The sequence below is a fragment of the Vipera berus genome (genome assembly GCF_964194415.1).
Source record: "Vipera berus genome assembly, chromosome: 1".
NCBI classification, from domain to species: domain Eukaryota; kingdom Metazoa; phylum Chordata; class Lepidosauria; order Squamata; family Viperidae; genus Vipera; species Vipera berus.
This window is the reverse complement of record NC_138202.1, coordinates 134,599,287-134,624,065: the sequence shown is the minus strand read 5'-3', so window position 1 is coordinate 134,624,065 and position 24,779 is coordinate 134,599,287. Positions and strand designations below refer to the sequence as shown.

General features: G+C 40.0%; 1 protein-coding gene across 1 annotated transcript; it reads left to right on the top strand.

Moving 5' to 3' along the window:
• Window positions 1–328: 328 nt before the first annotated feature.
• On the top strand, window positions 329–3,021 carry LOC308674500 (endogenous retrovirus group 3 member 1 Env polyprotein-like; the record flags this gene model as incomplete). Its single annotated transcript, XM_081339013.1, has 2 exons — window positions 329–2,095; window positions 2,794–3,021. 2 exons carry the CDS (start codon window positions 329–331, stop codon window positions 3,019–3,021), a joined length of 1,995 nt encoding a protein of 664 aa, XP_081195139.1.
• Between the last annotated feature and the right edge of the window lie 21,758 nt (window positions 3,022–24,779).

The following is a 24,779-nucleotide window of genomic DNA, read 5'->3' as shown; positions in this document are numbered from 1 at the left end:
TGGTGGAAAGAGCTAACCAAACCTTGAAACATGCTTTGCTATAAAAATCAGAACAGGGGAAAACGAAACCCCAACCTCCCAGCAATGCATGAAAGTCTTAATCTTTGCCTCTACACTCTAAACTTTTCTAACTTGACTGGCTATCTCTTAACCACAGCTGCAGAGCAGCATTTTTCTTCTTCTTCTTCTTCAGATCTCCCTAAGCCACAGGTGTGGTATCGCCAACTTCCAGACCTAACTTGGAAAGGCCCTGCAGACCTTCTCACTTGGGGAAGAGGCTACGCAGCTGTTCAACTGCCAGACAAAGTGCTGTGGATCCCCGGTCGTCATGTTCGCCCATATCATGCCTCCACAAAAACACCTACGGACCCCGCTGAAGACGACAATATGGTTTGTGACTCTTATCGGTTTTTCATTAACATTACCAACTCATACGACCACGGTGCTTCAGACTAAAGGACAATGTGAACTTTGCATGGCAACCACCAAACAAGGCACCCTCATAACTAGAACATTGATTTTTCACACTCACCTATCTTGCAAAACCAAACTTTCACATCAATGCACCTATAATGGTACATCATACTCCATCTGTACTGATGCTGGTAAGATTCAATGTTTCAATCCAAAGGGACCCACTCATCGATACACAATTAAAATTGAAGCAGGGTCAGCTCTCCTGGTTAGTCATGATTTTTATAACAAAGAGGTTTCTCAATCTGTCATCTTTGATGCGTGCAGAGCCATGGACGAAGGGGCCAGCACATGCGGATCCTTAGAATGGCGGCGAACTTACTCCAACAACGAAAAGTATCTATGCGCCCGACGATCCGACTACCGTGACTCTTGCGGCAGAGGCACCTATTGTGGGGACTGGAAATGTGTGGATTTTCAGTCCCGAGGAATGACTGTTCATCCAGATACCATACCCAGGTATAATCAGCATAAAACACTTTATATTACCAGGTTGCCAGCAAACTCCTCCTGCCACCGGCATAATTGCAACCTAATAAATTTGACATTCCCGGTCCCACAAAATTGGTTGGGATCGCATTCCTGGAAAGGGGTCAACAATCAATATGGGCTGGGTATCGACGGAACAGGCTCAGACCCCAGTGTAATCTTAACAATCCAGATTATTCAGCACAATTTAGATCCCCTTAGTCAGTCACTTTTTCATTCTTATCATCAAGAAAGCCAACAAATGGAGGGGCTGGTACTTCCCCCTAGAGCTCACAACATGTTTTTGGCCTTGGCAGAAACTATTGCAAAGGAGCTCACGGTACAAAATTGTTTTGTGTGTGGGGGCACTAACATGGGTGATCAATGGCCATGGGAAGCCCATGAACTCAATTACACTCAAATGTTAGAAAATCAGGCCAATTACACCTTTAATCAGAAAGGACAAGAAATTTGGGCTATAACTACCAAATTGGTAGGCAACATTTGTTACCAACGTAAAAAGACTGATTTTCGCCATAGTAACGTGGGCTCACTAAGATGCAAAGGGACTTGGGAGAACAATACTTGGTGGTCAGGTTCTTCGGACGCACAGCCCCACAACGCATTGGCACAAATGACACACATGGCCTTCCTGTTAGATCCAGAAAACAACACCTTGCAATGGAAAGCTCCTACTGGCCTATATTGGATTTGTGGACGTTTTGCTTATAATTTTCTTCCCAAGGACTGGTATGGTTCTTGTGTTCTAGGAGCCATCAGGCCTAGCTTTTTCCTTTTGCCCCTCCAACAGCGACAAGTGTTGGGTGTTCCGGTTTATGAAGAAATTGGTAACATCCGTAGTGAAAGAGACACAAAAAACATTCATCGGGGTGTTTGGAAGGACAATGAATGGCCCCCCGACCGTATAATCCATTATTATGGACCTGCAACTTGGGCAGAAGATGGGACCTATGGCTATAGGACCCCAATTTACTTACTCAATCGTCTGATTCGGCTGCAAGCAGTTGTAGAAATTGTCACTAATGAAACAGTTTCAGCCATGACCCATTTAGCAAAAGAAAGTGCTAAATCAAGAACTTATATTATGCAAAATCGATTGGCCCTGGACTATCTCTTAGCTAAAGAAGGGGGGGTATGTGGAAAATTTAATCTTACAAATTGTTGTATTGAAATTGATGACAGTGGGAAAGTGATTCAGGAGATCACAGATAGAATGGTTAAAGTAGCTCATGTTCCTGTTCAAACATGGAATGGTTTTAACTTTCAGGAATTATTTGGCTCCTGGTTTCCCAAATTACCTGGTTTGCAAGCTATTGTAGCTTTAATTAGTATGATTGCTTTAGGATGTATTATTTTGCCTTGTATTTTACCTATTTTTGTTAGAACTATTTCTAATAGCATTTCATTTATAGCAGAACAACGTGCCATCAAGCATGTAAATGCCTTGTGGGAAAAGAAATATCAGTTATTGCCTCAAGAAGACCTTGAGCCAGATACTACGGACCGTGCCATTGTTAAGGCCTCCTTCGTATTAGACACAGATGGCGAGGAGGGCCAAAAGAAAGCCTTATGCTTATCACCGGAATGCACCACATCTCTGTCCTACTAGCCCTTTGGGTCAAAAAACAAAAAGGGAGGAGATGTAGGAAACCTGTCATATTTCCACCTTAGGCTCACATAAAATGGCGCAGGTCTGGCTCAGGGCAGAAATAAGTTTCGTTTCTGTGTATAAGTTGCAGTTTAATGTTTAACTTCTTTCCCTGGCTGACCACCCTTTTCTCAGCCTTATTGTTGCCTTGCTTATTACCTCTTTTCATTTCAATGATTAAGCGATCTCTCGCTGCTATTGCTGAGGCAAAGGCTGCTGTCACTGTCAACACGCTCTTACAAAGGCATGCTTACCATCTGATTCCTGCTGACGACGAATCCCCTTTTTCCTGTGAGTCGGAGGACGATCTGGATTTTGCTCACTCATCCTCGCCAGAGGTGCCGGAGGGTCTCTCTTTCAACGATGACCATGAGAGCAGTACCAGCATGTACCTAGACTCCACACTTTGACAAAATAAATAAAAAAGGGTGAAATGTGATTCCTTCAGCCTGCCACCTATCGGCAGCAAGGTGTAAGCAGCAGCTTTACGCTCACGCAATATCATGCCACATTGAACAACCACATTCCTGTCTCTGATGATTCTTCATTTGTATGTAACAAGATTTGTCCTTGCTTCAAGATAAGCCTCTGCCTTTATGAAGTCTGCATTTGCCCCCTGCTTCATTTATAACAAGATTTGTCTTTTATAATTGTCTTTGTTTCAAGTTATCTTTCTAGTTATGTTTCAAGTTATGTTTCAAGTCAGTCACGTAAGCCTGAGTAAGCAGGAATGTTCAGCCCTAGGCACATGCGCAAGATGGCACTAAGGAGAAAAAAAGCTTACTTCCTGCCATGCTGTTTTGTATCTTTTTGTTCCTGTTAGAAAACTCAATAAAAGGCGTCCGCGGGGACAGTCCGGGGTCGGAAGCTAGAGGTTGCGGAATGCTGCCCCTCTAGACCACCCGTGCAGTCCACGATACGCCAACTAAAACTGACTGCATGTGTCTGTGTGTTATTTTGGGGGATAGATAGAGAAATAGCATTAGCCTAGCCGATCCACATCCTAGACAACGGCAGCCCGGGAGAAGCGATTCGTTCCCATCCAGTCAGGACCTCACGGATCGCGACATATCATCATGTGAAGAATTATGGATTTATAAAGGACTGGTATGACACCAGAAAGCCAGTTTGGTGTAGTGATTAAACCATCAGATTATAAATCAGAAATTCTAGTCCTACTTTGGTTGGCACAAACCCAAAGATGACTTTTTCTCAGCCCTAAGAAGGAGGCAATGGCAAACCACTTGTAAAAAAAATATTTGTCAGGATAACTGCAGTGACTTCTCCAACAATTAGACATGATTAAAAGAAGAGAAAAAAAGTATGATGCCAGATTGTTGGCCAAACTAGCCTTTAGGTGGACTACATAGGATCACATTGCAGTAATTTAAGGTCATTCCAGCTGCCCAAGCAGGTACCCTATATACAATGGTGGGATTCAGATATGTGAACAACCAGTTTTCTGGGTGGATGCCGCTTCCAGAAGTCCATTCTGGGCCTGGGCAACAAAAAATTAGCTACCGGTTCTGCCAAAGTGGTGCAATATAAGGCAGACGATTACTTTAATAACAGTAAACTTATAATTTCATTTTGCATGGGAAAAGGAAAGGCAAAACATTCTTATATTTTACCTAGAAAAGCACACGGATAAACAAGATAAAGTTTCTGATAATATAGTGTCAGACAATGGACCTCTCAGGTCAGATGGCCCTACACCGCTAAGATTAAAGCTTTCAGGACACATAGGTGCCGATTGCCATATGATAAAACTAAATCCAAAGCTGAAAAGATAGAATTACAGTGGGAACATGGAATATAAGAAGCATAAATATGGGGAAGAAAAGTGAACAATGAAACAAATCAATTACACATTAACATTATAGATACCAGTGATTCAAGTGGACTAGAACTGAGCACCTTCATTCAGAACATCATATTATTAGTGCTCAGGGCATAAAAAATAAAGCAGAAAGGGCATTGTTTATATGGTCATGAAACATATAACAAAGACCGTACTTGGGTATAAGGAAGTCAATGTCCAAATAATATCAATTAGAGTTTGCAGATAATCCTTTAATATGGTGATTATCGAACTTTATGTTCCAATCACTGCTGAACAGAAGAGGTTGATGAGCTTTTGGATCAAGCTCACTCAGACATTAATAAAACATGCAGGCAAGGCATGTCACTTGGGTTGGAGACTGGAATACCAAAACTAGAAGAAAATAGAGCTGAACTGCACGGTCTAGGAATCAGAAATGAAACAGGAGAATGGCAAATCAGGGTTTTTTTTCAAATTCAATTATTCTGCAACACTAACATGGTTTTCAAACAACCAAACTGTTATGCATGGGTTTAAAGAAGCACCTTAAGCAGCGGCTTAGCCGATAACACCAGGTGGCGCTGTACCGAAACCGCTGTGGCCGGGATAAGCTTTCGGCGGGAAACAGAGGTTTAAACTGATTGGTTGAGTGTGCACCTGGCCAGGTTTAACCTGATTGGTTGGGTGGGTACCTGGCCAGGTATATAAAGGGTACATGTAACCCCTATTCCCCAACTCAGTTCTCACACCAATAAAGAGCTGCTATGCCTGCGTTCCTGAACTCCAATATTTAACACAAACTGATACCTATACATACATCTTCAGATAAGCACACAGAAATCAAATTGACTATTATTTTTCAAAGGAAGTAGAAGACCTCACTTATATCATCAAAGGCATTGCCAGAGGCAGACTGTAGAACACATTGTAAACTGCTTGTGTGCAACTTCCAAGCCTACTAAAGTGGAAGAAAAAAAGGCAACCAGTTTCGATGATACGATCTTGAGCACATAGTCATAATTTACAAGAAGAGCATCAAAGAATCACTTTGAAGTCCTGAAAACTAATTGACAGAGAACAAGAGGAACTATGAAATGAAATCAAAGTTATTAAAAATGAATGTAAAAAGAGATGGCCAAAGAGTCAGAAACAAAAGAAAGTCAAAAGGATTTAAGAATAAAAGGGGCAAGTCGCCAAGAAAAGATTGGCCAATCTCAAGACTTCCAAATTCTTTTTTTAATTTTTTTTTTTAAAAAAATCAAGAATTTCAGGAAGGAACTTAACCAATAATGCGAGAGAACTGCTAATACGGACAAGAACCAATAGTACAACATTCTACTGAAGATGGAAACAAACTGGAGTAAAAATTAAAATCTTCCAAAAAGTCTCCATATGCAGAAGGCTCCACCTTTAGTTGGTATGCTAAAGGATACCAGTTGACAGATAGTAACTGATTCCATGAAAATCAAACAAATATGGGAGGAATACAGTGAAATTCTGCACAATAAAGAGGTCAACATCTAAGGCAGTTTGAAAGCTATTTCCTTATTTACAAAATTGGTACTATAAGTGGAAATTAGATCACCACTCTGGTTATTACCAAGTTGAAACATCTGCATTATCCAATGCAAATTAAATTCCATGCATAGAAATGGAGATGCCACATGTAAATTGGAAAGACTATAAACTCTCTCCTTACTTATTCAACCCATATGCTGAATATATTTTGAGGGTGGGTGGATTGGAGAAAAATCAGCATGGTTTTAAAACTGGAGTAAGAAACATCAGTAACCCACTTTATGCTGATGACAGCACCCTGACAGCTGAACATGCAAATAATCTGCAAATTCTACTCATGAAAGTCAAAGAACACAGTGGAAAAAAATGACATTATGATTAAAGAAGACCAAACTAATGACAACAGGTGTAGCAACCACCTTAGAATTGAAAATGATATGCCTAGATTCAGCTTTTAGGATCAATTGCTAACAATAAAGAAAGCAGCAGTCAGGAATATGCCATAGAGTAACACTTGGTAGGGTATTGATAAAACCTTGAAAAATATATTGTGGCCGGATGATCAGAAATATTGAGGCAGCGGTTTTTCCTTTGATACTTTATGGAAGTGAAAGTTGGACTCTGAAGAAGCAGGGTAAAAAGATACTCTAGAATTTTGTGTTGGAGGAAACTTCAACATGGATCGCCCTTGCAAACAAATGAGTCATAGATGGATCCTCAGTTCTCAGTCAAAGTTCAGATTGTGTTACACATTTTGCAAAGACCTGGCTTTCTTGAGAAGTCAGTAATGATCAGAAAGATGGAAGCAAGATGGATGGACTCAGCTATAGCAGTGACAAATGTACCATTGGAAGATCTGGATGGGGACAGATCATCCTGATAATGTCTATTGAAGTGGTCACTAAGAGCTGAGATTGACTAGATGGCACATAATCATGTTGTGACTGAAATTGTCAGATATCAGATATTAATATTGCCAGTGGGTTTTCTTTGCCTCCCCCCACCCCACAAACATACTTTGTATATTCTTTTCCTCTTTTTGATGCAACAAATAAAATGTGTGGAATATAGGAAAGCATCTAGTTGCTGTTGTATGAACAGTTGGAAGGGAACAGCTAATTTAATTAACAATATTAAGCAAGGAGAAATGGAAAGAGTATAAAAATTAGTCATGATTTGCCATCATGGCTTTCTTTAGTTTTTCAGAAATTACATTTATAATAAACAGCTGTGAAACTGATCATTACTCCCAATGTTCAAAATTAGAAACCTTTTAGATTCTCCTTTCTTAAGACTGACAACAGAATCCAATAAGGGCTATATATCAAACGGGCACATACAGACCTTGAGTTGTGAATAAATTTCAGCTGCCTGAAAGATTGGAACGCAAGAGAAAACCAACTTGTAATCACTGCTCAAAACCAAAATACTGCAAATCAAAAGCCACCAGTAACTTGAAGCGCCAGGAAATGCCATTGTTTAATTGAGTTTATGCCTGTTCCCGTCTTGGAATGCTCGTGGCAGCTAATAAATTATTGTGAAATAAAATAACTTAATCTAAACTAAATAAACCATATATGCTTCATCCCTACTTACCAAGTGCCAGTCAAATAAACAAACAAAAAGTGTTTGATTGCATATAAAGGACGCTTCGGCCAGAGTTATAGCAAATCACGAGGTAAGGCTATTCATTTTAATGGGAAGCACTTTTGGAAAGTCTTCCTTGTATTGACCTTGGAAAGACTTTAAAGGACCAAAGGAAAGGAATGATTGACAGTTGCTCTCTAGCGAAGTTCTTTTCATATCACATTCGTACCTGATCCTTCCCTCTGGAGCTGTCAGGAAGATGACTTGCATTCCAATCATGTGTTCTGCCACTAGCCCAATGGCTGAACTATCATCCATCATGGTAATGCAAAGAGAAGATAAGTCAAAGGGGAAAGGCTCCTGCACTCACTGTTTCCGGGAGGGGGCGGGTTTAATAGCGCAGGAAGATATTTCCATATTTAAATACCACCGCATTCAACCAGAGAATTTCTAACATCCAGAAGGGTTAGGGTGACAAACCACACAATCCCTAATCTTACCTTTAGCAATGTACATTACGTTTTGCAGAGCTGGGAAATCCAGAATAGACTTTTGCTTTTCACTTATATTCAATTACTCCATTGTATGTTTGTTTACAGTCTGAGAGTTGAATATAGCCAATACTACCAAATAAACTTTCAAATGTTCTTCAAAAGGAATTGAAAACTAGGTTAAGGATGGTCTCTTTTACTGTCTGACTTAGTAGAGCACTACTCCTGTCTGGCAGGTGTATTTATAGATTTAAGGTGGGAGGCATGGAATTGAAGCATTCAGGCACTTACTTTTGTTATGTCACCTAGTACAAGGGGCCTTTGAATGCCTCTGCAACCAATTTTTCTAGTTGCTAACGTAAATTACACAGAAACCATTTTCAATGCTTTTGTTCTCTGACAGGCAGACCCCAATGCAGCTTTCTTTTAGAAAAAAAATTTCCCCCACCCAATAGAAAATTCCCCCCCACACCCAATATATACATTTTAGTTCAATGATCACACTCTGAATGCAGCTTATAGTAGAGTGCCTTCCTTTCTGCATTTTTTAAAAACAGGGATTCTCTTTAACGTTAGCATCTTGTATGGTGCAAGTATTTTTACCCCCATGAAATGGGGTTATAACAAAGTAGAAAACGGGGTGGGTGGGTGGAGAGAAATAAAAATCTACACATTTTTTCCTCATTTCACATCCATATACACACGCATATGCACACACACATACACGCACACATGTTCTGATGGATACTGCTCTCATGTGCTGTTCCAGAAACCTAGAATTTGGTAGTTTTAATATTACTCAGGGCTTTTTTGTCATAGAACGCCCAGAACGGAGTTCCGGCACCTTTTTTGGATGGAACCTTGTAGAGTAGGCAAGGCGGGTTGTATGACATGTGTGAGTTCCGGCACCTTTTTCTTTTACAAAAAAATCACTGATATTACTGTAAGTTGAGTTTGACATTTATACCTTAACATTTAGGTATTAATGAAATACAGTACAGAGGGAAGTCAGATTGATAGATGTAATACAAGTTAGACAATTTTAGCAGACCAAAATTATACGCTGCTTTGAATGTCTCATTAGCTATAACAAGATATGTAAGTAGATTTCTGCATGCTGACCTGAAAATGTACTTGGGGAAAGAAAAATATTTCAGACAGAATAAATGATCAGGAAACTAACTTGGGAGTCATTCTTCTTCTTCCATAGCTTTGGGGACAAAGGTCTGACTTGCACACATTTTTAATGCACTTAAGTGGACTTGCCCATGCTCTTAGCTGCTTTCTCTTTCCCTTTAATTGGCTTCTGGTTTCAGTCATTTCCTAAAATATTATTCGTAGAGGCTCCTTTCCATTTCAGTTGAATTCAGCTGATTCAGCTGAATTTCCATCATCTTTCTCCACTTCACCTATCCATGCTATTTCCTGTTTATCAAAGAACATTTTAGAAATACAGGTAGTCCTTGACGTACCATCATTCGCTTAGTGATTGTTTGAAGTTACAACAGCATTGAAAAAAATAACTTACAACTGGTTTTCACACTTAACCACTGCAGCACCCTGTGATCACATGATCAAAATTCGGGCACTTGGCAACTGGCATGTATTTATGACACTTGCATGGTTCTGGGGTCATGAGATTGCCATCTTCAACCTTCATAACCAGCTTCTGACAAGCAAGTCAACGGGGGAAGACAGATTCACTTAACAACCGCACGTTTCATTTAACAACTGTGGCAAAAAAGAGTCATGAAACGCAGCTTACTCACTTAACAACTACCTTGCTTAGCAATTTTGAGCCCAAGAAATGTTGGGCTCAATTATGGTTGTTAAGTCAAGGACTACCTGTATACATGGATCTCAAACATAGCTTGGTTCAAGGACTAAAACAGGAGAAGAAACGTTTGAAGTCCAGACCACTATTCTGTAAGCTTAAATAACATACTGTAGTGTGATTATCCCTTGTCATACTTCCTTGTGAACTTACTGGTGAACCGGAATTGTAGAATTGTGCTCACTGGCTATAAGCAGGGAACAATGTTTTGATAAAGATAGATTAGACTTAGACTGACACAAAGTAAACTTGTCAGCAGTGCAATTTTTCTAAGAACAATAATGTCAAACCTTATCGTGATCACTGATCAGAACAAACACAAAAAACAAAATGCGGAGAATGCATTTGCTCAAATTGGTTTCAACACACCACTTCCTTTGCCTACCTCCGTGCCCTGAATAACTGCCTCAGAGTTCCCCTGTGTTAAACCTTCAGTTCAGCTGCTTTATGAGGCTATATTTCAAAATCCTACATCCACAGAAAGTCACTTCAGACTTTTATATTTACAAACTGAGATGTTCTGGTTGAATCAACTGTTACTTGTAGTAGTATATCTTCACATATGAGGGCAGGACGCAGTCAGAATACTCACACCTTCACGTGGCCCTTAAAAACCTTAGATGAAACTTCTCAGAGCCTCTCCAAACATTATCATTAAACTGTAATTCTTAACACAGAAGAACAAGGGGGTTATTAAATAAAATAGGTATCCTGTAATTGACCTGCACCCTTCAATTAACACCTGGAAGTGTTAAATAGGAAGAGCTACTGTACCTTACCTAAGTCTCACCTGGAAGTGAGACTTAGGTAAGGTACAGTCGCTCTTCCCATTTAGTCTTGCAAGTTGTGAGGGAACAAACATTTTGCTCTAACAGCAATCAGATAATTATTCCCTTCTTTTGTGGTAGCAGGTGCCCAGACACTCCATCCTCATTAAGATCTTACCTTCTTTTTCTAATGCCTAAACTAAGCAATTCTTGGAATGGAGGGGGAAAGAGAGATTGTGGGGCTATTAAACTAGTCACCTATTTGTGAATCAAATTCCAAAGATCATTCTGAGGGACTTCCTGGTGCAGTAAGCAATTAATGGGGACAATTTAAATAAACACGATCCTGTTTGGTTTGGTCCTGGCACCTCTTTTAATCCCCTTCTCCAGTACCCATTCTACAAATTCTAAATTAGCCAGTAAAACAAAAATTTCAGGGGAAAAACCTTGGAAATTCACAGTATAAATTGCATTTAGTTAGTTTAATTATTACATTTAAATGAAGTTTCAGTTGCGTTTAGATTTTGGTTTGGCCCTGCCTACTTTTCAGGATGAGAACCCTGGCATGCTACACAAATCCTATCCCACCCACAAGTTCCCAGAAGTTGTATATCCCTAATCAAGGGCCACCATAATGAAAAGTTTGTAGGCATTAATTTTTAGTAAGACTATGTGTCTGAAATTTTGTTTGTTTATTTATGGCTATCCAAAAAGATAACTCTAAGTGGCTCTTTGTCTATGCATTATTGCCATACATTTTTGTAAAAAAAAAACTTGCTTTATCCATGCTCAGGATTTTTGTCTGGGTTCTCATGTCACTAACAGAATATTAGAACTCCCTGTTTTCTATCAAGTTATAATGTCCTTCCAAGCATTGAGAAAATATGTCCTCCAGAAGCTCTTTCAAAAACTTCCCAGGATTACCTCCACATATATGAGCATGCAAATTGCTGCATGGATAATATTACCCAGTTTGGTAGTGAAATGTCTATAAGAAAACAATCAAGCTCAGAGAGGACCAAGGATCCCATGCAACTGCTTCAATTTGCCAATCCCAACAGAAGTGCTTGTGATCACATGTGCCCAGTGCTTTTTTTGTAAAAGAAAAAGGTGCCGGAACTCACACACATCATACAACCCGCCTTGCCTACCCTACAAGGTTCCATCCAAAAAAGGTGCCGGAACTCCGTTCTGAGCGTTCTATGACAAAAAAAGCCCTGCATGTGCCCATTTCAACAACTAGGAAAACTTCTCAAAACTATTATGTCAAATCTTCCAGATTATATGTTCATTACCTTCCACATTATATGATTATTTTAATTTGACGACTGCACTAGGAATTAACTTCAATAGCCTCTTGGCCACAGCAGCCTCAGCAGGCTGGGAGACACTTTCCTTACACAATGTGACTGAATTTGATTATTTTTTGTGAAACTCTTTTCACTGCTCTTTTTGACAGCAACAATCTAGCTATACACTCTCAAGTAAAACTATAGTACTAGCCACAATGTTCATGATCAGTCCTCTGTTTCTTTCATTGGCATGGGAAAACTGGATTCATATCCCATTTGACCTTCTTTAAAGGGAGAGAAGCCCTACGAAATGAGCCTGATGATTTTTAACATAACTTGGGAAATGGTTCTGTGTCCATTTGGACAGAACATGGTAAAACAGAGAGGTTCCTGGTTGACAAAAGATTGTATACTCTCCCCATATTTATTCAAACTGTATATTGAATTAAGGGAAGCTGGATTGGAAGAAGATGAGTGTGGTTTTAAAACTGGGGAAAAAAACATCAATACCCTATGCTATGATCCCAAAGGTGTTTTTTTTTCATGAGGCAACTGGATTTTCTTCTTTTTCTTTGAAGATGAATATATTATTCATCAATATCTTACAATAATACTTAGGCTGCCGTGAATCTCTGAACATGAACTTGCACAATGAGGAATCCAATGGCTAGGTCATACATATATTCAGAGTTTTGCTAAGCCATAAACCAGAATCTTTTTTTTTTCAGGCCATGAACCATATTTTGCTTAGAATTGCCTAGGTCTAGAATTACCATTGGAATTAATTTACATTTAAATTCAGTTGAGCCAATTTAGGCAAATGCAGCTTATATAATTGCTTTCAATGCTGTGTTTTCTCTTCCCTAAAATAGTAGCGGCCTAAACCAAAAAAGCCATGATATAGTAAAGTCTGAACAGTGAATTTCCAGAGAGTTGGGAGACATGCTCTTGAGCAAATGTTCCCTTCGTGCCTATTGGGTGCCTCTTCATTATATAGCACGGGAGTCAAACTCGTGATGCCATGGGACGTGTTGTGACGTATCGTGACTTTTTTCCCATTGCCAGCAATGGGGTGGGTACAGTTTTGGTGTGACGCATCCGGCCCGCAGGCCGGCAGTTTGACACCCCTGTTATATAGCATTCACTGACAATAGATCCATTATTCTCTGGAAGCACTGAAAGTAAGGGAATCTCCAAGGACCTTCCAGTTCCTATCGTTTTTGATAGACAGATTGCTAAATTGCTATCATTAGCTGATCCAAAGTGATCCATATAATAGAACATAGAACACAGAATGTAGAATAATAGGGTGGGGCGGGGTGGGGTGGGCAGGGCAGGGGTGGGGCGGGGCAGTTTTGGGGCACTCGGTGTCTAAAAGGTTCGCCATCACTGGACTAGACATACCTAGTTCCCTCAGTCATGCACAGGGCTTTTTTTGTCATAGAACGCTCAGAACGGAGTTCCGGCACCTTTTTTGGATGGAACCTTGTAGGGTAGGCAAGGCGGGTTGTATGACATGTGTGAGTTCCGGCACCTTTTTCTTTTACAAAAAAAGCACTGGTCATGCATAATATGGTTTAGCCTTCAGACCCCTGATCATCTCTGTTGCTCTTCTCTGCACTCTTTCTATCTTCGTGACTGACTTCGTGACAAATTTATAAGCCATTAATCTCGCAGTTTGAGGAGATTCTGCTCTTCTCCATGTTGAAGAAAAGTTTACCAAGTGTTGTATCCCGTGTTGCAACAATTGTTTCACCACTCAGATTTTCTTCCAATTAGAGCTGTCATACACATTCACTTTAAAGCTTTCTGTATACTGCAATCACAAAATAAGTGATCAGTAAGAAAGGTAGCATGAGCCAATCACTTTACCTGCTTCCTTCCAAGATAGTATTTGTGTTATTTAATTTCTGGCTAGCTTATTTTGTCTTGTGCATCTTTTGCCATGTCAGTTATCCCTTCAAATTTATTCACCAGAGCAGGAATTATTGAAAAAGTAAAGCTTCAAATCATATTCCCAGACCTGCTGTCTCCCAGTCCTGGGTTCTTTATAAATTTTATTTTTAAAGAAACCTTCTCTTCTGTTAAAAAACACTGCCATCTTCTGGCTTGCCACAAAACAGAAGAAGTTGATGTGAGAAAGAAATGCCACTGCATTTAATGAATGTGCTGGATCATAAAAGTCAATTGTGCTTTGAACTTGTATGGAAATTGCCAGTAATCATAAATGAGATTGCATCTGAAAAGACCATCACAGGCTTACTTAACATGGGTTAAGTTTTAAAGCAACATTATTAAAGCCACAGCTCTGTGCAGTTTAAGAGAGAGAGAATTTTCTGCAAGAGTCAAAAGCAAGCTATTAAACAGTAACATTAACCAACATAAAAGATAAAAAAAAGAATTTAGAGGGCAGGGAGTTTAACAAACAGGGCATGGAAGCATAAACTAGACTGCCAAATTACAAAGGAAGCATGCTCCATTGCCAACACAGTAACACATCATTGTTATAACATTTGTGAGTTATGCATTTGGGTTGTCTTTTTAAGTGAATCTATGACTAAGACTTTGCCTGAAATACCACCTCCTACAGCCTTGCCTGCTGATAGTCCTTGCCTTAGGAAGTTGACATCTGTTTAGTGGGAACAGACAGTGAAAAAAACATTGGAGTCAATAGACTAAGGTAATCAGTAGATAAATGACAACTAATCCAAGACTTGCATAACCTACTGTTGGTGGTTCTGTTTATGTCTGTCTGGCACTATCTATGCTGTTTAACTGTTTTGAGGTACTGCTAGGGATGAAAGTGTTTTAGCTTTTCTTCCTCCTCATGAGCTAAATTGTGTTTATGAAATAAAGATACCACACACAGATACTCATTAAATGGAATCCTGGAAAGGGAAAAGGATTTACAGCAGCTTGATGGCAGCGGAGCACGATAACCCACATAGAAAAAGCATGTGTGGCAATATCAATAATTTCTGCCCATTATACATTCTTGTGTGCAATGTTATTTTGCAAGTGCAAAAGAGGCAGATTTTGCAGGGTGAAATTGTAACACACATTTCATCGCTTATATTCCCCCCCCCCAACTTGGACACTTTCTGTGGATCCAGCATTTATCACAAGCACCTTCTAGATGTGTTCAGGATGGGCAACCAGCAGCTCATGAGTGCACAGGGCCTCAGTATATCATTTGTACACACAAGTGGCCAAGGTTGAAAATTTTGAATGTTTTCTTTGGACAAGAGAATTAAGAGGCACGGATGCAATTTGCAAAGTTGCTTACCTCTTCTATAGTTCTTTCTAAAACTCCCAAAACTCTGAGGTGGGGGTGGGGTGGCATTTTTGTAAAGTTTTAATGCAAGAACATAGACCCACCCATTCTTTTTGAGTCCTTTCCAGCTGCTAACAGACTTCACTTCTCTAAGGTCATAGCAATGAAGATGCTACCTAGGTAGCAATGAAAGATCTGCAGAGGGAAAACTGACCTCAGATGACCCCTACGACCCAACTTCATTATGATTAAGACAAAAAGTTTTCTCTGTCTTCACCCTGTGCAAAAAAAAAGCAATAACCAATGAATTAGAATAAAATATAGCTAAACTAAGTCAAAATCTAGTCACAGTTCTAAGGCTAAAATTGTTATGGCTAGCAGGACTGGGCATACTTTGAAAATGATTTTTAAAAAACGGTTTAGACATTATGCAAACTCAGGCACACACTACTTTCTCTGTTGTTCATGAATATAGCCCCTTTTTCCAGTTTTCTGTGCAACAAGAAAAAAAAAATTCTACTGCAAAAGACAATACAGAAATTTCAATTTACCAGATTGCAATTCAACAGAATTTGAATGGAGTAGACTAATTTTCTGCACTGATTTAGTGTTATTTGCATAGTTACATTGTTATGCAAATGACACAAATTGCTCCAGGTGAGTCCTTTCCAGATGAACAGACATTTGCCAACAATGGACCTTCACATCTAAAACTTAACACAGCATTTCATGGTTCTTTCACAATTCGTGCAAAGGACAAAAAGTATTGCATAGATCTAACTTACAGTGGCTCTAGCTTTTTAGTTAACACCAGCTTTTTTTCCTTCTGTAGATGAATACTCACTATAAATTGGCCCAAGCAGTTCTGTTTGTTGTAATTAAGAATGGTAATTCTTTAATTAGGGTATTTAAAGATTAGTACAGGCAAGGCTCTCTAAGAAAGCTTTTTTTAAAAAAAAATATCCCAAATACAATTGTAATGTTAAGGATGGCATACCTGCCAAGTATGTGAATTATGAGCTGATGGCTGCTTCTGCTGCTTCTGATTAATGCATTCATTAGTCACTTGACCCAGATGCGGTACAGTTTGCAAATAGGCATTAGACACATTGTCCAAATATGAAGATATTTAGATCCTTAAATGAAAGAAGGCCAAGCTTTCAGGCCAAGCTTTAAACCTTCAGTGGGTGTGAAACCTGGTTTGATTAATCCATGCTTTGAAGGAGGTCAAGTCCCAGCTTTTCCTTACCAAGTGTCCTCCAGATGACCATGATAGTTGGGAGCTAATGGGAGTCTAATTCATCTGGAAAGTGTCAGGCTGAGGAAGGCCAATCTAAAGGATGGAACACTTCCAAGTCCTTCTTTTGTGGAGCAAGACGGAGTTGCTTTCAAAAACCACACCATTAAAAAAAACAGCATTTTTTTTTCCCCATGGAGTGAAACTAATGCAGGATGTAAGCAAGGCTTTCTTTCAATCTTACTTTGAAACATTAATGCTTATTATTAGCAATAAACCAAGTAAATGGGCTTAATACTGTAATGCCTACACTGAATGATAATAATCCCAAGAACTGTGATAAATCTAGAAAACACTTTCACTTTTACACCTACAAAACTATCACTTTCGCATCTTTGCCATCACCTCTCCCTTAAGCTCACAAAAATATGAATCCTCTTAATCTTTCTTTACTTTCAGCTAAGTGGTGTCCTCTGCATTGGTTCCAAGGGTTTTTGACATTCCTTGTTGATTCTTTCTGTCATGTCTTTTGGTCTGGCACCTTTGGGATATATTTTCTGTGTTAGTTAAACCCATATGGTGTCAATCAATAAGCATTCTTGTGTCATTCTCTTTCCTTTTTTTAAGACACCTGTTTCTACCAACTATGGCATTATAATATCAGAAATGTTTATGAATGGGTAACTGAGCTAACTGGGTAATGAAATTTCCATGGCAATGCAGGACCCATTTATATTCCAGATGGAGGAGTGAACTGAGGGGAGAGGAAGATATAAGTGGAAAGAAAGGCCTGAGGAACGCTCAGAGACCTGACTTAGAAAACCCTCTGTTAGAGATAAAAAGTTATGAAAATATTTAGAGAAGGCAAATATTGACCATCTGTACTTAATATACAAATTATACATTAAATGCATTAAATGCGTCACACCAAAACTGTGCCCACCCTATTGCTGGCAATGGGGAAAAAAGTCACGATACGTCACGACATGTCCCATGACATCACGAGTTTGACACCCGTGCTATATAATGAAGAGGCACCCAATAGACACAAAGGGAACATTTTATTTATTTATTTATTTATTTTTTATTTTAATCCCATTTATATCCCGCCTTTCTCTGAAGATTCAGGGCGGCTTACAATTTAAAGCACAAATCAATGTGCTTAGCAATAGCCTTCATTCTATGTACGGTATATGCCTGCTTATTAGGGCTTTCATACACCCCCCAAGCGGCATTATTACAAAGACAGCTTATTGCCCCCAACAATCTGGGTCCTCATTTTACCTACCTCGGAAGGATGGAAGGCTGAGTCAACCTTGAGCCTGGTGGGATGCGAACCTGCACTAATTGTAGGCAGCTGGTGTTACTTAAGGAGGCATTAGCCCACTGCTCCACCAAGGCTCAAGAGCATGTCTCCCAACTCTCTGGAAATTCACTGTTCAAACTTTACTATATCATGGCTTGTTTGGTTTAGGCCAAACTGTTTTAGAGAACATGCAGGCCCATGTTAGGTCATTTAATAAATGGTGTTTCTTCAAATGTTATGGAAGTGACTGTGCTATCCTATAACTTCTCCCATAATCCACCAAGTCACATTATGTCCATGATACAAAGAAATAAAAGAGAAAAACAAAATAATTTATACACACCCCAAAAAAGGAATGATGGTGGCAAGAAAAGTAATAGATCCTTCAGAGATCTTACAAACTTGCTGGATTTTAATTCTGAGGTGGGAAAAGGCAGAAGGAGAAGGGAAGACAATGCAAGAAGGGCATGTAACCCTAACCTAGTATGTGATGCTTCCAATTATCTACCTTGATTCCCTTTGAAAATATTGGGAATATAGATCCTATATTCTTCTGATCTCCACAAGAGCCCAAGAGAGCAAGCCTGGAGATAAAGCAATTTGTTTTGACTGTAATTTTTAGAAATATTATAGTCTAAATCCCCACTCCCCTCTTCCTTACAAATAGTTTATGAGGATCATTTATCCTATCCAGTTTTTTTTCTCTTTTATTCATACAGAAGAAACATTTTGATTTACAGGTAGTCCTTGATTTATGACCATTCCTTTAGCAACCAAAGTTTGATGGTGCTGAAAAAAGTGACTTATGACTGGCCCTCACATTTACAATCGTCACAGCGACCCCATTATCACGTATTTGTGATTCAAGCGCTTGGCAACTGGTATGTATTTACAACATTTTCACTGCCACAATATCAATTAACAATCGCTGAGGCTGCCAGAAGAACAAGAACGAGAACTTTGTATCTCCCTTGACACTTAGAGGTAAAAGAGGGAGGAGGAGGAGGAGGAAGAGGAGGAGGAGGAGTCATAAATGCTCTCAATCAGGTGATCACCACTTGTGACTTTCCCAGCTGGCTTCTGACAAGCAAAGTCAATCGGGGGGGGGGGAGCTGGATTTGCCTAATGACCATGGTGACTTGCTTAATTACTGTGGCAAAAAAGTGATCCTAAAATTGGGGTTGACTCAGTTAACTCCACCTAGTGACAGAAGTTCCAGTCCCAATTGTGGTCATAAATTGAAGACTACCTGTAGGATGAACCCTTTAACACTCAAAGGATCTGTTGAGAGGGTTTTTCATCTTTTGCTATGTTGTCCCTTCTATACTCTGTTCTAAGACTATCCCTGCTACTTAATTGCTTGGATTGGCTGGATGAAATGCAAGCTTTCTGCCAGTGCAATGTTTCTTAAACTTTTTTCTCTCAGGACCCCTCCCCACTTTTAAAAATTATGGAGAACTCCTCCCAAAGTTTTTCTTTCTTTGGGTAATGGTTATAAATATTTACTGCATTAAAAAATAAAATCAACACATTCGTGACTGCTACCACCTATCACAATTCTTTGATGGGATTTTAATATTCAAGATAGGGTGGCAAATAGTTTGGATTCTGCAGACCCCCGATAGGGTCCTCAGATCACACTTTTGAGCAACATTGTGCTCTCTTCTGAAATATTCATGAGTTTTGCTAAATACCGTTCAGCAGCTACAGTTGCAAGGAAGACTTAGGTCTAGTTCTGAAATCTTTAGCCTGGAATCTAAATTGCTATCTGATTAGGTATTGTTATGCACTCTATGATTACTCTGTCTTTTTCATTGGTTAGCATTTCTACACTTACTTTTCACCTTTAATGTTTTAACTATTAAAATAAGCTAAGATTTGGAGCATAAATTATGTTCCAATAATTCAAAAAGCCTGTAAATTTACATATCTGCGTGGGACGGAGTACATGGAAACCATAGCTCTGGAAATGTTTCAAATTATATAGGAGGGAGAGGGCCAATAAAAGGACCAGGCTCATTCTGATGTCCTCAGCACAGCTGAACAAAGGCTCACAGCACTGGCTACCAGGCTAGGGAGATACTCTAGAGAAGCAGAGACCAAGGAGATAAATGCCCCATTCTCCAAAGAACATCCAGGGTGTGCTCCCAACTACTGTATAGTACAACCACACAATAACAGCAGAGACATCAATAGCAGAAACTGAACAGATGGAAGAAAGAGAAGATACGTAACACCAGTGCAAAGTGATTGCAGACCTCAGCAGTCTTCCAGAAAAGCTCACCATCACAGCAGCCAATAACCTGCCTCACCACAACATGGAATGTCCTATCAAGCTTCATTTATTTATTTAATTAGATTTGTATACCGCCCTTTCCCGAAGGACTCAGGGCGATTTACAGGGTAATTAAAACAAGAAATACAAAAGTTAAAAACGATTACAAAAATTACAACAGTCCCTGAAAAAGTAAAAGCCCCCAATTAAAATTAAAATTAAAATTCTCAGCCTGGGCCAGAGAGCTCGAAGAGCCAGGTCTTCAGGTCCCGGCGGAATGGACGGAGGTTGGGGGCAGTCCTCAGCTCCACGGGCAGCTGGTTCCAGAGGGCAGGTGCACCCACTGAGAAGGCCCTCCCCCTGGGTGTTACCTGCCGGCAATCTTTTACCGCCGGCACCCTGAGAAGACCCTCCCTGTGGGAGCGCACTGGACGAAGGGAGCTTGATGCTGGCAGCAGGTGTTCCCTCAGATATCCCGGACCCAAGCCATTTAGGGCTTTATAGGTCATCACCAGCACCTTGAATCTCACCCGGAGGGCAACCGGAAGCCAATGCAGCTTGCGGAGTAGAGGTGTTACATGGGAGTATCGGGAAACCCCCATCACAACTCGTGCGGCTGCATTCTGCACCAGCTGAAGCCTCCGAGTGGTCCTCAAGGGCAGCCCCATGTAGAGAGCGTTGCAGTAGTCTAAACGGGAGGTCACGAGCGCATGACTGACTGTGCATAGGGCATCTCGGTCCAGGTAGGGTCGCAACTGGCATACCAGGCGAACCTGGGCAAAAGCCCCCCCTGGTCACGGCTCCTATATGGTCTTCAAAATTGAGCCGGGAGTCAATTATACTTACCAAGCTACAGGAGCAAAACTCAGAAGGACATTGGGAACATTAGGGCAAAAGCCCTAATAAGCAGGCATATACATAGAATGAAGGCTATTGCTAAGCACATTGGTTTGTGCTTAAATTGTAAGCCACCCTGAGTCTTCGGAGAAGGGCGGGATATAAATGGGATTAAAATAAAAAAAACACCAGTTGCTCATAGATACAGCAGTTGTCTTAAGATTCAAGGTCTAAACAGACCAATCTGTGCATAATCTAGACTGATCATGGCAAGCCTATGATTCAATGCCGAGTGACTCAATGTAGCAGTGCCAAGCGACAGCAACATATGGAAGGGGCATGAGGAGCTGGAGATATACCAAGGCCTAATAAAAGAACTAGAGAGAATGTGAAAAATAAAGGCTAAAATGGTTTCAGTGGTGGTGTGACTCCTAAACTGGGAGAGTGGCTCCAACAGATCCCAAGAACAATGTCAGGTGTCAGAACCCAGCTGTTGGGTTTCTTTTTTCTTTATTCCTGTGGGTTCTGCCATAGCCCTGGGGGGAGGGGGAAAGCTATGGGCGCTACCATGTATCCTCTCCACTTTCTGCTTGCTCTTTGATCTATTCCCCTTGATGCCAGCCTGGGGTGACAATGGAATGTGCCTCCAGCCATCTGCCTTATCTCTAGCTGCAGAAGGTGCGAAGACCTAACAACCTAACAGCCAAGGGAACGGCAGTCTTATCAACCCTGTTCCCATAGCAGATTCATACGTGGGGATTGCTTCATTTGAACTAACCCGATTGACTATTGGGGTGGGGTTTGCTAGTTACTCCTTTAACCTATTGATTAGCATGGAAAACTCTCAGATCCTGCCTTTCATGCCTGCTGTCAACTTCTCCTAATAAAAGTTCTTTTTGGAATGAAGCCATTCCAGGAGTTCTGCTTTTTCGGAAGAGGGCTGTGTCCAGAAGAGTGCCATGCTAAGAACCTGCTTAAAACCCTCAAACTCCCAAACCTCTGGCCTCAGAATGAGGAGGATAACACATCACCCATAGGAGTGAGAAGGGAGTTTTTAAATGCGGATCTGACTTCTGCAATCACCTTTTCCAGCTTGGTGCCTTTCAACAGTGACAGCCTCCCACTACTACTTTTCTCGGTCAGGTTGGCTAAAAAAAGGGAGAGTCTACCTCAATATTTCTGAGCATAATCAAATGATCCTACTCAAAAGCCTTCTTCATTAAGTTATTACAATGGACACGTGGGAAAAGATTTGGGTGAGGAACGTAAAATTTACTCAAGCTCAAAATCTAAGAGAGAACTTTTACAAAATGTTTTATAGATGGCATCTAGATCCTAAAAAGCTTGCAAGTATGTATCCGAATTATCAGCCTAAATGTTGGAGGTGTGGTGATGAAGATGCAACATATTTTCACATATGGTGGACATGCAAGAAGGTTAAGGCTTTTTGGATAAAAGTCTGGTGGAATATGCAGAAGATTTTTAAACAGAGGATAAAGTTTTGCCCGCAACTTTTTTTGTTGGGAATAATTGCAGACGCTACAGTTGTGGACACCAAGCTGATGTTGAACTTAATTACGGCGGCAAGACTTTTGATAGGCCAATATTGGAAGAAAGAGGAACTGCCGACCATAGAAGAGTGGACTTTAAAGGTTTCCGACCTGGCAGAGATGGCGAAGATTTCGGCCTATTTGAAAGATCATTCGCAAGAACGTTATATTATGGAATGGAGAAAATGGATTGAGTTTATCCAGAACAAGTATAGGGTTAAGAAGTTTTATGTAGCATTCGAATAAGTCTTTCGTTTTTTTTTCGTTTTTTTTTATTCTAGTTTTTTATATATATTTAATATTGTTAAGGTGTGTCTTATCCTATATAAGCTAGAGAGTGATGGATTTTAGAATTTATAGTTGTTAGTATATGGTTGTTTATGATTGCCTTTTTATATATATATACCTTGTATTTAGCTCTGGGAAGTCGGGGGGGGAGGGGGGGAGGGAGGGGGGGAGGGAGGGAGGTTGGGGGGAGGTAGGGGGGGAGCAGGGAGGGGGAAGGGGGGTTTTTTAAAGGAAAACTGTATTTTAAAACTTTTCAATAAAAAAAAAAGCCTTCTTCATTTTTGGAGGCATGGGTGGGGGTCCCCAACCATGTCTGCTTTCACTTTAACTCCCTCGGGTATTACAGCTGCTTCTCTGGTCATTTTTCTTTCTACCGAAAATCTGTCAAGTAAAGATAGAAAAGTTACATACTATCTTTTGATCTGTAATAATAAGACCCATTTATCTGGAAGTACCCACCCAATCTAGATCAAATCTTATGTCAGCTGATCTGATTTGCAAAAAGGAGGTAAACATGGGATGACAGTGCAGAAGCGAACTATTTTACTTTATTATATCCAAACATTTGGAGATTTTTCTTATTGCACGGTTTCATAAAAGTGGCTTCTTCTTGTTTTTAGCCTTTGAAGATGGACAGATTTGTAGATGACCACAGCTCAGCGGCTTTCAGAGTGAAAGAGGGCAGTGTGGAAATGCCCTCACCATAGCAATCTGAAGCTGGTTTTGGCAACCCAGGTTCTACAATATGAGACGAATTCAAGTGGGTAGATTTGCATGAGGTTTTGCAAATGTTTTGAAGAATCATTTAGGGGTCAGGTGCTGTGGAAGATCCATTACTTCAAGCTATCCAGATTGACTGATGGGCTTACAAACCCCTCCAAAAATAGAGTGAGTCACAGCTAGAAGACAAGCAAAGTTAAATTAGTTGACATCTCCCTGTGCTCCTTGGGGAAAGGATGCTTCAGCAAACTGTCAAGATTTAGAATCAGAAATTGGGACGAGTGGTACTCGAAATGTCTAAGCCAGATAGAATGAAGCCTGCGTGAAGAATTCACCACTGCAATTAGAGGCTTTTTAGCTTCAGTGACAACTTGAAATGCACTCCCGAAGCTCCCATTACAAAATTGTAATAGGGTGAGTCCATACACATCCGTGTCATTCCAGACTTTTCTAAAGTTTGTCCAAGAGGAAACGTCCAATGTGATTGTTTCTAAAAGTCATCTCCTAAAGTCAAACTCATTCAAATAGAAATCAGATTTCAGATATGAATTTGTTTCCAATCATTTTATAAGTGGTCTGCCAAAAGGAATAGCAGAGAAAAACAAAATAAATTTGAACAAGAGCTTCTCCTCCTCCTTCCCATACACATATTAAATCCACTTATGGCACAAAAATTTACTTATATGAAGATCCTAATCATAAAGGGTCATTAAACATTATACCAATTTCATTGCTACCGAAAATGAAACTGTTTTGCTTGCACCATATACTGTCCAAACAAAGATGTGGATATATTTGCTAGTAAATCAGTAGGGCTGGTGCTTTGCAAGGGGGCTGAAATAAAGCAAGCTGATTTTGTCCACTGCTGAAATATAAGGGCTGTTGGAAAATTCAGTTACCTGGATTTGAGAAACTGGTCAAGTAAGGTTCCAGGAATTCAGTTAAATGTTCTGCCTTTGAGAGCCCCATTGTGCTCATCAGGAGAACAAACAACAAGGCAAATAGTTTAACAATAATTTCAATGAGGCAGATAGTACTATAAATCTTTCCAGGGACTAGTGAGACAAAGGAAAAATACAGACTGGCATCTTTTTTTCCTCAAGCATCAGGCCAAACCTTGATAATCATTAAATCCAAAATAAAACTGCAGAAGTACATCAGTGAAAAACATAAAAGCAAACTAAAACTAATCAAGTTACCTAGCCAGATTTAAAATCTGTTTCAGCCAATAAACAGACATAACCATGAAAACACTATTATTTGTTGCCATTGTATTGGTTATAGAAGGCTTCCAGGCCCAGTTCAAAGTGTTGGAGATGACCCACAAATATGAATAGATACTATAATCGTATTTTCTTGGAAAAAAATAA